Consider the following 15,203-nt stretch of genomic DNA (forward strand, 5'->3'; position numbering starts at 1 on the left):
TCATGTTTTCTATCTATTCCACCACTTGCTATGTTTTGATTGGAGTATTCAGTTCATTTACATTCAAGGTTATTATTGACTAGAGGCCTGATGTACAAAATTTGTGCAAGAGTAGGCCTTCCTTCTCCTGGCTGCCGACACTGGCTTCCCTCTGGCATCCAGGATCCGGGCTTCCCTCCGGCACCTGGGATCCAGGTTCCCTCTGGCCGCTGGCAGGCATGTGGGACCTGGGCTTCCCTCCGCCTGCCATCAGGTACCCACGAGCCAGGCTTCTCTCGCAGCTGTAGTTTCGTCCAGAAGGTCATCTGGTCTAATTAGCATATTATGCTTTTATTATTATAGCTAGGTACTTGTTTGTAGACATTTTTATTTTTTGTGCCTGTATTCCTTCTCCTCTTTTTATTTCTCCTTTTTACAGCAGTCTTTTTAGCATTTCTTGCATTGCTGACTTGGTAATGATAAACTCCTTTAGGCTTTTTTTTTTCTGTGAAGCTCCTGATTTCCCCTTCAATTTTGAATGATAGTGTTGCTGGATAGAGTATTCTTAGACTCAGTCCTCCACCCTGCATCAATTTATATACTTCCTTTCATCCCTTTCTAGCCTGACGTGTTTCTGTTCAGAAATCATTTGATAATCTAATGGGACATCGTTTTTTGGTAACTCTCTGTCTCTCTCTTAGAGCCTTTAAGATTCTCTCTTTGTCCTTAACATTTGCTATCGTAACATTTTCATCTTGTTTGGGACTCTCTTGTGAGTGCTTGTGTGACTCTCTTCTTTCCCGAATTAGGGAAGTTTTCTGAAATTATTTCTTCACGTAGGTATTCTAACCCTCTCTCCCCTTCTTGTCATTCTGGTACCCCTATTAAACGTATGTTGCTTTCTTTCATGTTGTCCCAAAGCTCCCTTAGGCTCTCCTCCTGCCTTTTAATTTTTTTCTCCAATTGCCATTCAGATTGTATGTGTTTTGCTGTCCTGTCTTATAATTCATGAGTTTAGTCCTCTGCTTCTTCTAGTATATTGTTGAAATCATCCATAGTGTTTTTTATTGTCGCTATATTACTCTTTATTTTCTCTCAATTCTTTTTTTAAAAAAATATATTTTATTGGTTTTTTACAGAGAGGAAGGGAGAGGGATAGAGAGTTAGAAACATCGATGAGAGCAGCTGCCTCCTGCACACCCCCTACTGGGGATGTGCCTGCAACCAAGGTACATGCCCTTGACTGGAATCGAACCTGGGACCCTTGAGTCCACAGGCTGATACTCTATCCAATGAGCCAAACTGGTTAGGGTTTTTCTCTCAATTCTTACATAAATTGTTGATTTTCTCATCCATCTTCTTTATGAACTGTACGACCCTTATTCTGAATTCTTTTTCTGACAAATTGCATGCTTCCATTTCATTTAGTTCCTTTTCTGGCATTTCCTTTTCTTTCCTTTAGGGTTGTTTCTTTGTCTTCCCATTTTTGCTCTCACCGAAGGATCTAACTGTTGAGTTGCACTGTGCCTGTGACTGCAGCGGTGGGCTTGGCGGCAGCTTGCACATTCACCAGGCCCGGATTGATTTGTCTGGCTTGGCGGCAATTTGTGTGGTCACAGTGCCTGGGGTTGTTGTGTGAGGCATCTGGTGTTGCTGCATAGGGCTTGGCTGCTCGCATTTGTTTGTGGTTCCTAGGATTTCTGTATTGGGCTTGGTGGCTGCTACTGTCCAGGGTGCGGTGACCCGCACCTTGGAGAGGGTCCGACGGGTAGAGGTGGAGTGGGATGAAAGACCAAGAGACAGGGTTGGGAGGACTGGCACAGGCACCAGCAACTTTATTCTTTACACACAATGCTTTATAGCTAAGCTGTGGCTGGTCATGCCTCATAGATCACTGCTAGGGCTTGGTCTATCATAGGAAAGTAGCAGATTGTTACAGGCTGGGCAACACTTTGCCATGTCCTCTGGTCAGCTTAGACTTTGCCAGCAGCATGACGGTCCCCAACACCAGGGTTGCTGCATGATGCTCCTAGGGTTGCTGCATCGGGCTTGGCTGTTCGTCCATGGTTGTGGATCCTGTGTTTGCTTTGTAAGGCTTGGCTGTTCTGGCACGGATGTGGATTCCCTGGGTTGCTGTGTAAGGCTTGGCTGTTTGCACACATGGAGCCTGGGGTTGTTGTGTAAGGCTTGGCTTTACGTGTGCAGTCGTGGTCCCCGGGGCTTAAGCGTCTGGGTGGTGGGTGGGGAGTGTGCTCTGGAACTTTTAGGGAGACTTTAGTCTTAGTGTTCCTGATCCACACCTGAGGTAGTACATGCCTGGTTGGAGTGGTTGTAGGGTCCCTGGTGGTGTCCGAGGGTACCCTGGGTGGAAGTGAGCCTAGGCTTCCAGTCACAGCATCTTTCTACTTCATGATGCGGCCTTTGAGGCAGAGCCGGCTACCCCAGGAGAGATTGCAGCAGTAGCAGAGGCTGCCTGCTAGGGGAGCCTGGTCTGCCAACTTCCAACATCCTGTAGAATCTAACTGTCACTCACTTACACACATATACATCCCACACATTCACACACTCCCATTTTGCACCCTCACTCACTGACTCTCCCTCACTGTTTCAGGATTCTTAACACGATAAATGCCAAGCCTGTTTTGTCTTCTGCACAGAAAGTATAGTGTCAGTCACCGGTGACTGACAAGGCACTTAATGTGTTAAGATATAATCCCAGAAGTGTGATTGCTGGTGCAAAAAGGAGTTCCATTTTTAATTTTTTGAGGGAACTTCATACTGTTTATCACAGTGGCTGCACCAGTCTACGTTCCCCAACAATGTGTTTTCTTCTTTACTTCTCTAGTTGTAGGACTTACATTCAGCCAGCTTTCAGGCAGTTCTGGATGATAGTTGTTCTGTATTTTAGTTATAATTTTGATGTGGTTGTGGGAGGCAGCGAGTACAGGCTTTTACCAATGTCGCCATATTGATTCTACCCCAACAAAGGGTCTATTTTTATTGTCATGTCAACGTTAAGAGAGCGAGCAGGTAATGTTAAAGAATCCAGTGGGTAGAAAATCTGTGCTCCTCTTAGTCCTGGTCAAGGAGAGGAAATGGTGTTACCAGAACCTGGTGGGGTGCTAGAATTATGGTGCTTGACACATGTTATATTTAACCTCTACATCAAGTGTATGTAATAGGTGCTTTCTTTGTTCCCATTTTACAGAATCAGAGGAATTAAGTAACTTATCCAAAATCACACACTAGGACAGTGATGGCGAAGCTTTTGAGCTCGGCCTGTCAGCATTTTGAAAAACCCTAACTTAACTTTGGTGCCATGTCACATATAGAAATTTTTTGATATTTGCAACCATAGTAAAACAAAGATTTATATTTTTGATATTTATTTTATATATTTAAATGCCATTAACAAAGAGAAATCAACCAAAAAAATGAGTTCACGTGTCACCTCTGACACACGTGTCATAGGTTCACCCATCACTGCACTAGGAAGTATCAAAATTGGGATTCAAACCCAGGTCTGGCTGACTTAAAGTCTCCTCTAGGACCTTTTTTCAAGAAAGAATTAATACAGCCCTAACCTGTTTAGCTCAGTGGGTAGAGTGTTGGCCTGCCCGGGTTCTATTCTGGTCAAGGCTATGTACCTTGGTTATGGGCTTGATCCCTAGTAGGAGGCAGCTGATTGATGTTTCTTTCTTATCGATGTTTCTAACTTTCTATCCTCTCCCTTCCCCTAGACTGTAAAATCACTGAAATATATTAAAAATTAAAAAAGAAAGAATTAATACAAAGTGCCACATTCAGCCTGGCCAGTGTGGCTCAGTAGTTGAGTGTTGACCTATGAACTAGGAAGTCCAGGTTCGATTCCTGGTCAGGGCACATGCTTGGTTTTGGGCTTGATCCCCAGTCGGGGGCATACAGGATGCAGCCGATCAATGATTTCCTCTCATCATTGATGTTTCTCTCTCTCCCTTTTTCTTCCTTTCTGAAATTAATAAAAAATATTTTAAATAAACATAAATAAAGTGCCATCATAGTGATACATAATCTATAACTATTGATGCCCGTAGCCTGAGCTGGAACCATGAATTAGTGAATTATTTCTACCACTATTACCTCAGGGGATATTGACCCCTATGTTAGACCATTGTTCTGACAGGGTACCTTTTTTTTTTCCAGCTTAGATGTAAATTCTCTCTAGAATGACAGTCAGTTGTCTTTCCTAGTCTTCTCCTTAAGATAAATGTTCTCTCCACTCTGGATCCTGATGTGAATCAGATCCTGAGGATCCCAGCCCAGCTCAGTCCAGAATTCAAAAGCTTATTTTCTTGTACAGTACTATTTAATCATATATATATATATATTTTTTAAATATAGAACTTTTCACGAACTTGCGTGTCATCCTTGCGCAGGGGCCATGCTAATCTTCTCTGTATCGTTCCAATTTTAGTATATGTGCTGCTGAAGCGAGCACTATTTAATCATATTTTGTAATGGTGGTTATAAATCAGTTTCATGAATTTAAAAAATACTAGACGTGAAAATAATATGCATTTGGAGAAACTTAATTCACCAAGTGTCTATTTCTGTTATTCTAATAGGCAAAATAGAAATTATGGTAGTTAAAGAATTAAATTATTGGTTTATAAAATTTTATCTGTATAAACTTTACATAATTATCTGTTTGTTTGTTTTCCCCTTAGGCTGATTATTTGCAACCCAAGTTGTTGGGTATTTTGGCTTTTTTTAACATGCAGTTACTGAGCTCCAGTGTTGGCATTGAAGATAAGAAAATGGTAGGTAGTGATAGTTGAGTTGCAGAGTGATGAAATAGAACTCATGTAGAATATGCAGGAGACATGACTTTTGCTACTACCTACAAACATTGAAAGATACGAAATAATGAAATGTGATATTCTGTATTACTGAACAACTTGTGTAAGCTTTTGGGGAGTCTAAAAAGAGGAATTATATTATTTGCAGTTCTTTTTTAAATAAGGGAGAGAAAACCCAAACCAAATTGGCTTACTGCAATTTGTTGGCTCTGTAACTGAAAGTAGAGGGATAATATAGCCTCAGGTATTGTTTGATTTTGAACACAGTGTTCTACAATCAGTTTCTTTTTATTCTATTTTTTTAAAGTGTATTAAAATTTTTTTAATGTTGACATTATTACATGTGTCCCTCTCTTCCCCCCCTTTGCCACCCTCCACCTCCCTACTCCCCTTCCCCTGGCCTTCACCAAATTATTGTCTGCATCAGAGTATGAATATATATGTTGTTTAGTTAATCTCTTCACCTTCTTTATCCAATCACTTCACTTTGGTACCAGCCAGTCTGTTTCATAGTGTCCATGTTTCCAGTTGCATTTTGTTCATCAGATTATTTTATTCATTAAATTCCACACATAAATGAGATCATATGGTATTTGTCTTTCTCTGACTGGTTTATGTCGCTTAGCATAATACTCTTCAGGCTCATCCATGCTGTCACAAATGGTAAGAGTTCCTTCTTTTTTACAGCTTTAGCTCAAATATCCTTGGATTGTTCTATGCTTAAGTGCCAGGTATTGGCCCCAATAGTTTCAGGCTCACCTAATCACAGCATTTAGTTCAGTGGGAAAAAAGAGACCACCAATCACTGATAGCTCAAAGAATGGTTGCATAGTTGAATTTATTAGTCCACATTGGTCTGATGTGGTTCATGGTCCATGCTGTTTTTGAATACCAAAAATGCTGGGTTATCTACAGTAAGTAAAGTAGTGTTAGTTACTTGTCAGTTTATGTTTAAATGTATTTGGCACAGTATAGTTTAATTATGATTGCTGACCACTGGAAATTTTTGTCCATAGATTAGGATAGAAGTTTAAGTAATGCTTTGTTTTCTATAACTGCAGTCAGTAAAAATTATAGTAAAAATTTATGAATAGAATTTTATTTCAGTCTGTATTACCCTTAATAACCTTAAGGAGCCAAGAAAAACATGGTAAAATATTAAACTCTATGAACTTAAGCAACGAGTATTCATTCTTTGGTGTTAACTGATAAATTTAATCCCCCAAACAACTTCTAGTTCATCTGTATGGAATCTTCCTTATTGTTTTCCCAAGTGAGAGAATCTCAAATTTAAGAAAACTAGAGGTTTTTTTTAAATCACAGAGAGCTTGCATATTTTGGCATATAGTTAATGTCATCTAGGCAGTTCCTTTACCCCTTCATTATAATCTGGAGTTGTTGATACAAGTCTGGTTATGTGTTTCACACACAATGGAATGTGTGTATTATTTTCTGGGTATGTTACCAGCTACTTATTTGTTTTACTAAATTCAGAGCATCTTGAACTTAGTACCATTATGACAAAAATGCATGTACTATATAGCAGTTTGGGATGGATTTATAGAAATAATTTTTTTTTTACTTTATATTATCTAGAGAGAGGGAGAGAGAGAGAGATGGCGGGGGGGCGGGGGGAGAAACATATATTAGTTACCTCCCATTTATGTCCTGACTGGGGATTGAACCCACAACCTTTTTTGGTGTAAGGAATGATGTTCCAACCAACTGAGCCAACTGGGCCTGGACAGATACTGTATTCTTAATAAATTTGAAAAATCACTGGCTAGAGGAGACCAGCAGGCCTAAAACAACAAATTACCTTCAAGGGAAAGAACATACAAAAAAGAAGTCATCTTTTTGAAACTCTTAATTCCTACATAAGACGTTGGACAAAATGAACTGGACAGCATTTATTAGCCAGTGGTTCTCAACCTTCCTAATGCCGCGACCCTTTAATACAGTTCCTCATGTTGTGGTGACCCCCAACCATACAATTATTTTCATTGCTACTTCATAACTGTAATTTTGCTACTGTTATGAATTGTAATGTAAATATCTGTTATGCTATATGTGTTTTTCAATGGTCGCGACCCACAGATTGAGAACCGCTGTATTAGACCATGTGTTTCCAGAGAATAGATAACTACTCCAAGATTAGAATGTTTTTACTGCTCATCTCCTCCTGTCATCTTATTTCTATAAATAATATGTTAAAGCCCTACTTACTTTTAGGCCTTGAACAGTCTGATGTCCTTGATGAAACTGATGGGACCCAAACATGTCAGTTCTGTGCGGGTGAAGATGATGACCACACTGAGAACTGGTCTTCGATTCAAGGATGATTTTCCTGAATTGTGTTGCAGGTAAGTAACTGCCTTAATTTATTAGATTTTGTTTTGCATTTCACAGGAGTACTAACTTGAATCCTTATCTCCTTGAGGGAAATTGGGTTCAAACCATAAATAATTAAGATAGAAAGCCGATTTGTATTGGAAAGGGAATATATTTCCTTAAAAAAACATTTTACTGTGAAATGTTGTAAATACTGAAACATAGAATAATATAGTGAATCTCTCCACATACCTGTTTTTCAACCTTGGCAGTTGTCAACATTGCTAATCTATAATAATAAAAGCATAATATGCTAATTAGACTGGACATCCTTATGGACGAAGCCGTGGCTGTGAGGGAAGCCCGGGTCTTGGGTGCCTGCTCGCGGCCAGAGGGAAGCCTGGGTCCTGGGCGCCTGCCGGCGGCTGGAGGGAAGCCCAGGTCCTGAGTACCAGAGGGAAACCTGTGCCAGCAGCCAGGGGAAGGAAGGCCTACTCTTGCACGAATTTCGTGCATCAGTGTTCTAGTCTATAATAATAAAAGTGTAATATGCAAATCGACCAAACAGCGGAACGACCGTCCAGACCACCTTCCAGAGGAAGCCGGGGCTGCAAGGGCCGGCTAAGGCGGCTGAGGCTGTGAGGCAGCAGCCCAGGTGGCCTGGACTGCGAAAGCCATGGTGGTCTGGGCTGCGAGGACTGAGGCAACGGGGCTACAAAGGCCTACCCCTAGCATGAATTTTGTGCATTGGGCCTCTAGCCTTATATATTCTTCCACCCCCGCCATTTGTATTGTTAGTTGGAATGTTTTAAAGAAAATCCCAGTATCGCATCATTGTACTTGTAAATACCTCAAATGTAACCATCATGAATTATTATACTAAGTAGGCAGTCCTCGGGTTACATTGGACTTGTATGTCATCTCGTGGTTACTTCGCCATCTCCCATTTACAGTATTTATAAAAAAAAAAAGTTCCATCATTTCAACGTATGTACATATGTGCTTTATGTTTTTTATTATTTATTTACCACAAGTAAAGGTCAGGAATTGATCGCTTTCTTCTAAATTTATTTTACTGTTTCACTTCATTACTGTTGTGTATGTGCTCCATGTGAGTGATGTAGGTGCTTATGTAGGTGGGTTCCAACTTACGTTGCACGGCAGGAACGGATCTTCAACGTAACTCAAGGACCTACTGTAATAGGAATTCCTGAATATCATCTCAACTCAATCTATATTTAGATTTCCTTAGTTGTCTCAAAGAGGTTTTTCCCAAAAATGTTGGTTTGTTTAAGTCAGAATCCATATAAGGTACAATCCATAAAAGGTACACATGTCAAACATTTAGTTGTTTAGCCCCTTAAGTATTTCTTATAAACAGATTTACCCCTTAAGTCCCTCCCCACACTACTTTTAGGCCATTGAGATTTGTAGGGTTTGGTTGATTGCTAATCTAATTTAAATACTGCTGCAATAAAACTACTGAGTGCAGTTTAAATTTCTTGGAGGTTCTATATGTCCTTAGACTATAACTTACTGTAGATGTACAGTCATAATAATATGTTTTGAAGTCATGTGAAGTAACTTTTCTGAATGCAGGTACTACTAATGATTTTGTTAGGTTAATTTATTTCAGTTTGCTTAAAATTTTTAGAGATTGCTTTTACTCTTATTCAATTTTAATGTCACATAATACATTTACACTGTCTGAAATTCAAATTTGTTGTAAGTTACACTCAGAGAATCTAGCTTCCATTCTTGAAGCCTGGAGGTATCTATTTTTATTAACTTTTATATAACCCTCCCTTTCTAAAACTATAAGCAAATACACACATACATTTTTTACATTAATCCTTCATCAAAAGCAGCATATTATAAGTAGTGTTTTTACCTTTTTTTACTTCATATATTAAGTATTTGAGTGTACACTACTGCACTTTAATCCATTTTTACAGCTACCTTGTAATTTTATTACTTGTATGTACTATTGTTTGTTTACCTAATAAGTCATTGAAAGAGCTTTACAAATAATAAAAATAATGTGATTTTTAACTTTTACTTTTTGTTGTTTGTTGTTTTTCCATAGAGCTTGGGACTGCTTTGTTCGTTGTCTGGATCATGTTTATCTAGGCTCCCTTCTCAGTCATGTGATAGTAGCTTTGTTACCTCTCATACACATCCAGCCTAAGGAAACTGCAGCTATATTTCACTACCTTATCGTTGAAAACAGGTATTGTAACTGAAATTGATAACAAATGTAGCAACTTTTTATTACTGTATTTTTATGTCTCATGGTATCAGAATTACTACTGATAATGTAGAACTGTTCATATTCTGTTTAATTTAGCGTTCATCAGTAAAAAAGTATATTGACATATTTTAAGACATTGAGCTGATGCTATTTCAGTTGACATGATTTCCATTATAAGTATATTTTAAATTTATTAATTAGTAGGTCATCAACTGAATTATTTTTCATCAATTTTGAAAAAGGTGAAGCTAAATTTACCTTCTCACAGTTAAAAGACATATAATTGAGTAACATGAGAAAGTTAAGAGGGATATTCATTACTTTCTATAGCTTCCCTCAGTTGAAACTCTTACTACTTCATTAGATTAATTCTCAAACCAGTCTCCCTCCTTTAAGCTTTTATTACATTTCTTTATATTGGGCATATTTAAAAGCATTTATTTATCTAGAACTTTATAGCATGCAGAGACATTTTGTGGTTCTCCATTTCCTAGTTGACAGATTCCAAATTGCTTATTTTGACATTCAAGGCTTTCCAAAATCTGGCCACATCATACTTCTTAAAATCATTTCTCAAGATTTTCCAAAACAGAAAGGCTATAACCAATCCAGATTGTTTATTTTGAACTTTTTTTCATTTTCACTGCAAGAATACACATTATTCCTTCCCATTTTTATTTCTCATGCAGGCTGCCTTTTAGCCCAGAATTTTGTTCCATACATTTCAAATTTTTTCCATTATCCCACTTACTGGTGTGTTTATTTGCTTCTGAAAAGTTAGGATTTAAGTACTACTTATTTACCTACTTACTCATGTAATTGCTATTCCCATTATTTCCAGTAACTGTCCAATGTTACTGGAAATAATGAAATTTTCTGAAAACACTGAAGAAAAGGCTAATGTAGTTTTTTTTAAATCAAAAGCTTTTATTCTATTTTGTACATTATAGAACTGCATAATCACTGATCCAGACCACTTTTTAAATACTTTTTGTATTATCATGCAAATAGCTTTATCTTTATCATAGAGGAATCATTTCTCCATCATTAAAAAATTCTTTTACTCAGTGCTAGATAGATCTTAAGCTCCTTGAGTGAGGAAATTATTTCAGCTTTCTTTATTGTAACAAACTCAGTGTCTAGTAGTTAGTTAATGCATATTTGTTGCATGAGTTAATGAAGACAAGAAATTATTATTATTTTTCTTTACTTGAATTTATTGAGTTATGTGAGACCAGAATTTAGAAACACTTTATTTGGACCCAGAAAGATTAGTGTATTGTATTTGAAGCAGATTAAAAATTATTTGTGTCAATAGAAATTATTTGAAATATTCTCTAAAATTCTTTTTTTTCTTTTTTTATTGCTTAAAATATTATGAAGAGTAGTACATTTGTCTCCTCTCCCCCTCCCCCCAACCTCTTGGCCTTCCCCCAGCCCTTTTAAAATACTTAGTTTCCCCCTCCACTGGAGGCCCCCCCAAACCTCCCCAGCCTTCCTGCTGTAGTTTGACAGTCTGTTTAATGCTTAATGAGAGTTTGGCTATCTATTGCTGCACTCCAAAACAAAGCTTCTTAAAACAATGAGCATTTTTATTTACTCATAATTTTGCAGCCTGGGCTGGGTTCAGCTGGTTGATTCTTTGGCTGGTCTTGCGAATAGTCATTGGTATGACTGCACTCAGTCTTCTGCTAGACTTGACTGGGCCTCTCCCTTTTTCCATGTAACCTCAGAGCCTTTTTGTCCATGTAGCCTGTCCTTGTTGGTGGCCAGACCTGTTATGTGGTTACCACTCAGGATTCTTATGAGCACAAACCCAGCTAGAAGCTGTAAGACTTTTTTTTAACACATAGGCCTTAAACTGGCACAGAATCTCTTCTGCCGTATTCTGTTTGTTAAAGCAGGTCACACACCAAGCACAAATTAAGTTACTATGCGTGTGTGTATACAAAAAATATAGTTTATTGACAGACTGCCACACGGTTGTTTTTTTTCCATAGGTCTGATTATTTGCTTCTCTTAATTAGCTGAGCATCCCTAGACATGGTTAGAAAGAATACTTTGAATGTCAGTAATTAACTACCACTTTTAAATGTGCGTTAAGTTGGCCTTAATTTTAGCCTCTTTTTATATATTGTTAGTGTGCATTCTCTTTGCAAATAATTCTTTTTCTTCCAATTGACAATTAGGGATGCTGTACAAGATTTTCTTCATGAAATATATTTTTTACCTGACCATCTAGAATTAAAAAAGATAAAAGCAGTTCTACAGGAATACAGAAAGGTAATTACATTATTTTTTTTTATAATTTAGATTAGTGATACAAAATTATTCCCAAATTCCAGTACATTGAAAGAGATTCTTTATATTCATACCTAGGCATAATATAGTCATATTCTAATGGCTAATTCCTGGTGACTACATAACTCTATCATAAATCCATGATTTTTAGAAGAAAGTTTTAGCATTTAGATAAAAGCTGTAATAGCATTAGGCAGAACAGAGAGCCTTTATTACCTAGGCCAATATGTCCTACATATAGCCCCCAAAAGAAGCCACCATGGCTGCATGTCCTGGGTAAAGAAAGAAAAGCTGTGGGATTCTAATTATGTTGTGCTATAAACTATGGTATGGAAATTCAGGCCTGACTGATTTCTGAGCTTTAGAAGGGGAATAATCTGTAGTTCCATCATCTTGAAGTCCAGTGAACTTGAATTTGTAAAATTATTAGTGGTGATTCCATAGAATTTTAGGGCAGAAAGTGGAATACCTGACCTTGGATCAGAGTGGCAGAGGTATTTACTACAGACCCCATGATAGGTTCTGCAGACTTTATTTCTCCTTTAAAAGGTAATTCATGATAGTTATAAGAAAATTAGTAGTAAGGAAGGGGTGAATTATCTGCATAATCTATAGACTTGGCTCAAGGCTATGATGTAGCCCTTTGTAAGTTAAGGGAAACTTGTATTTCTTACCAAGAAAGGGATTTATTTTAGATAAGTAAATTCATATGTAATTGGAAAAATGTATTCCTCAACATCTAAAGATGATAGAATGAAATCCCTTTCCCTGAAAATTGATTAAAGTGACATGCTATCCAAGGGAAGAGATTGAAATTATATTTTAAAACTGCTTTTAATAGGGGTGTAACTTAACTACTTTAATGATAACTCTGGGGACTCTAGGCCTTCCACTGTTTCCTGAAGTGGTTAATGGATTAGATATACCTTTCTGTGCTCTTTATGTAGGAAACCTCTGAGAGTAATGATCTTCAGACAACTCTGCAGTTATCGATGAAAGCAATCCAACATGAAAATGTAGACGTTCGTATTCATGCTCTCACAAGCTTGAAGGAAACCTTGTATAAAAATCAGGTATCCTAAGATACAATTAAAAGGCTATAAAAAAGAAAGTGTGGAAGTTTAAAGACACGATGACAGATTGGCGTATTTGCTTGCGATTCAGTATGTTCAGTGAAAAAAGTGATTTTAATTTTATTTAGATTATAATATCAGATTTAGAATTAGCAATCCATGTGGTATCCTTTGAGACTGAATATCAGTGATTTGCAAAGGTTTTTTGTTTGAAAGGCCATGATTTAATGGTTATATGGTAGGTTCTGTGTCTTTCTGAGTAAGGATGCATGTTTCTTTAACAGCAGCAGTTTATGTGAGACTTCTCATATAATTTCCTATAGATATCTGTCATATAAAATTTTAGTGATTTTGCCATTTTACATTTTATTAGTTTTGATGAAGCTAAATTTTTAAATTCACTTTTTCCTGGGGCTGGTGAACTTTATTTATCCTTTTGCATGTCAATATAATGTAGGTTATCCCTAATCTTGATGATGTGAGAACTGAACTTAAAATGCCACATCACTATAAATATAAAATGGAAAAATTTAACTTAATTTTGCATATTAAGAATCCATATGATAAGATTTAAGAGTCTTAAGACCCTCATGAGTTAGTGTTATTTATTTTCACGATAGAAAGAAGCATTTATTTAGGACAAAAGATATACATGATGGTAATGACTACATGCTTCTGGGTCAGTGAGCTTATATAACCAATGTGGGGAGCAGCCAATGTGGAGATGGTCCTACCATATGTGAAGAGCTTTGAATCTCCTTGAGTGTGTGATTTATGTCATATCAACTGTGGTTCTATATTATCAATGTTAGCTCTGGTCCGTGTTTCTCAGTGGTTAGAGCGCCAGCCCTAGCATTCGTAGGGTCTTGGGTTCAATCCCTGGTCAAGGGCATGTACCTGGGTTGTAGGTTCATTCCCTCATGCGAGAGGCAAACAATTGATGTGTCTCTCTCTCATCCATGTTTCTCTTCCTCCCTCCCCCTCTCTTTCTCCTTTTCTTTCCCTCTCTCCCTATCACTATCTAAAAAAGCAGTGGGAAATATCCTTGGGTGAAGATTAACAACAAAAAATACCCCACAAATATATCTATATCTATCTACTTCTATATCTGTATCTATATGATCAATGTTATAGCCTCATTCTTTGCCCTATACTACATTGAAACTACTCTGCTTACCCTTGCCCCAAACCTCTACCTGGATTCCATATTATAGGTCTTTTAGTTTCTTTTGTTGAAAGATGTAGCATGATTTTATTGAAATGTTTTAGTACAGTGTTGGAAGATCCTAAAATTCTCCATTCTAAACCAATACAATCACTGCAAACAGTGTATTCCTGAATCTAGTTGACATCCTAGCTAACAAAAGACAATTATAATATGAATGTTAGTAAGTTGATTAATATAAGTTAAGTTGTAGGCAGAGCTACTTTGGTATATTTACATATCTCTGGCTCCTCATTTCAGCTAGATTTATTCTGAGTCTACCTCCATTCAGCAGAGCTGGACAGGACCAATATATTCGTTGGTTTCACTTAATATTTCCACACCAGCAGCAAGGGAAGTGTGGGTTATGGGATGAAGCTGATCAGAGGCTTGCTTCCTCATTTTTGTTGAACTGAAACCATCAAATACCCGAGTTCTGCACTGCCACTTTGTATGGCTAAGTCTAACTTAATTAGTTAATAAACGTATTGGGAGTACTTTAAAACACAAATGTGGTCTAAATAATGATATAGACAATTGGTTTTTTTTAACTTATTTTTATTAATTTCAGAGGAAGGGAGAGGGAGGGAGGGAGAGAGAGAGGGGGAGAGAGGGAGAGAGGGAGAGAGGGAGAGGGAGAGCGCAACATCTGTGATGAGAGAGAATCATTAATCGATCCCCTATTGGGGATTGAGCCTGCAACCTGGGCATGTTCCCTTGACTGGAATTGAACCAGGGACCCTTCAGTCCACAGGCCGATGCTCTATCCATGGAGCCAAACCGGATAGGGCTTGAGTGATTAATTTGAGAGAGAGAGAGAGAGAGAGAGAGAGAGAGAGAGAGAGAGGAATGGGGCTGGGGTGGAGAGAGAAAGAGGCATGGATCTGTTATTCCACTTGATTTATGCATTCATTGGTTGATTCTTATATGTGACCTGACCGGGGATCGAACCCGCAACCTTGGTGTATTGGGATGACACTCTAATCAACTGAGGTACCTGGCCAGAGTGAAACAATCAGTTTTTAACTCAGAATGACAATATATATTTTTCTATCTTTTTTAAAATCTCAAAATCATTATTTTATTTATTTATTTATTTTTTAAATTAAATATTTATTGTTCAAATTATTCCTGCTTTCTTTTTTTTTCTTTTTTTAAAATATATTTTATTGATTTTTTACAGAGAGGAAGGGAGAGAGATAGAGAGCTAGCAACATCACTGAGAG

At 37.6% G+C, this 15,203-nt stretch overlaps 1 protein-coding gene across 3 annotated transcripts in view; it reads left to right on the forward strand.

Moving 5' to 3' along the window:
- ATR (ATR serine/threonine kinase) overlaps window positions 1-15,203 on the forward strand; it is a 212,711-nt gene that overhangs the window by 91,875 nt on the left and 105,633 nt on the right. For all 3 annotated transcript variants that reach the window (XM_006757505.2, XM_015559911.1, XM_015559912.1), the window contains exons 17-21: window positions 4,686-4,778; window positions 7,050-7,180; window positions 9,235-9,378; window positions 11,589-11,682; window positions 12,648-12,773. In XM_006757505.2, the coding sequence (XP_006757568.1) occupies window positions 4,686-4,778; window positions 7,050-7,180; window positions 9,235-9,378; window positions 11,589-11,682; window positions 12,648-12,773 (588 nt within the window). The remainder of the gene's footprint in view (window positions 1-4,685; window positions 4,779-7,049; window positions 7,181-9,234; window positions 9,379-11,588; window positions 11,683-12,647; window positions 12,774-15,203) is intronic.

Source organism: Myotis davidii, unplaced genomic scaffold (assembly GCF_000327345.1).
Source record: "Myotis davidii unplaced genomic scaffold, ASM32734v1 scaffold495, whole genome shotgun sequence".
NCBI classification, from domain to species: Eukaryota; Metazoa; Chordata; class Mammalia; order Chiroptera; family Vespertilionidae; genus Myotis; species Myotis davidii.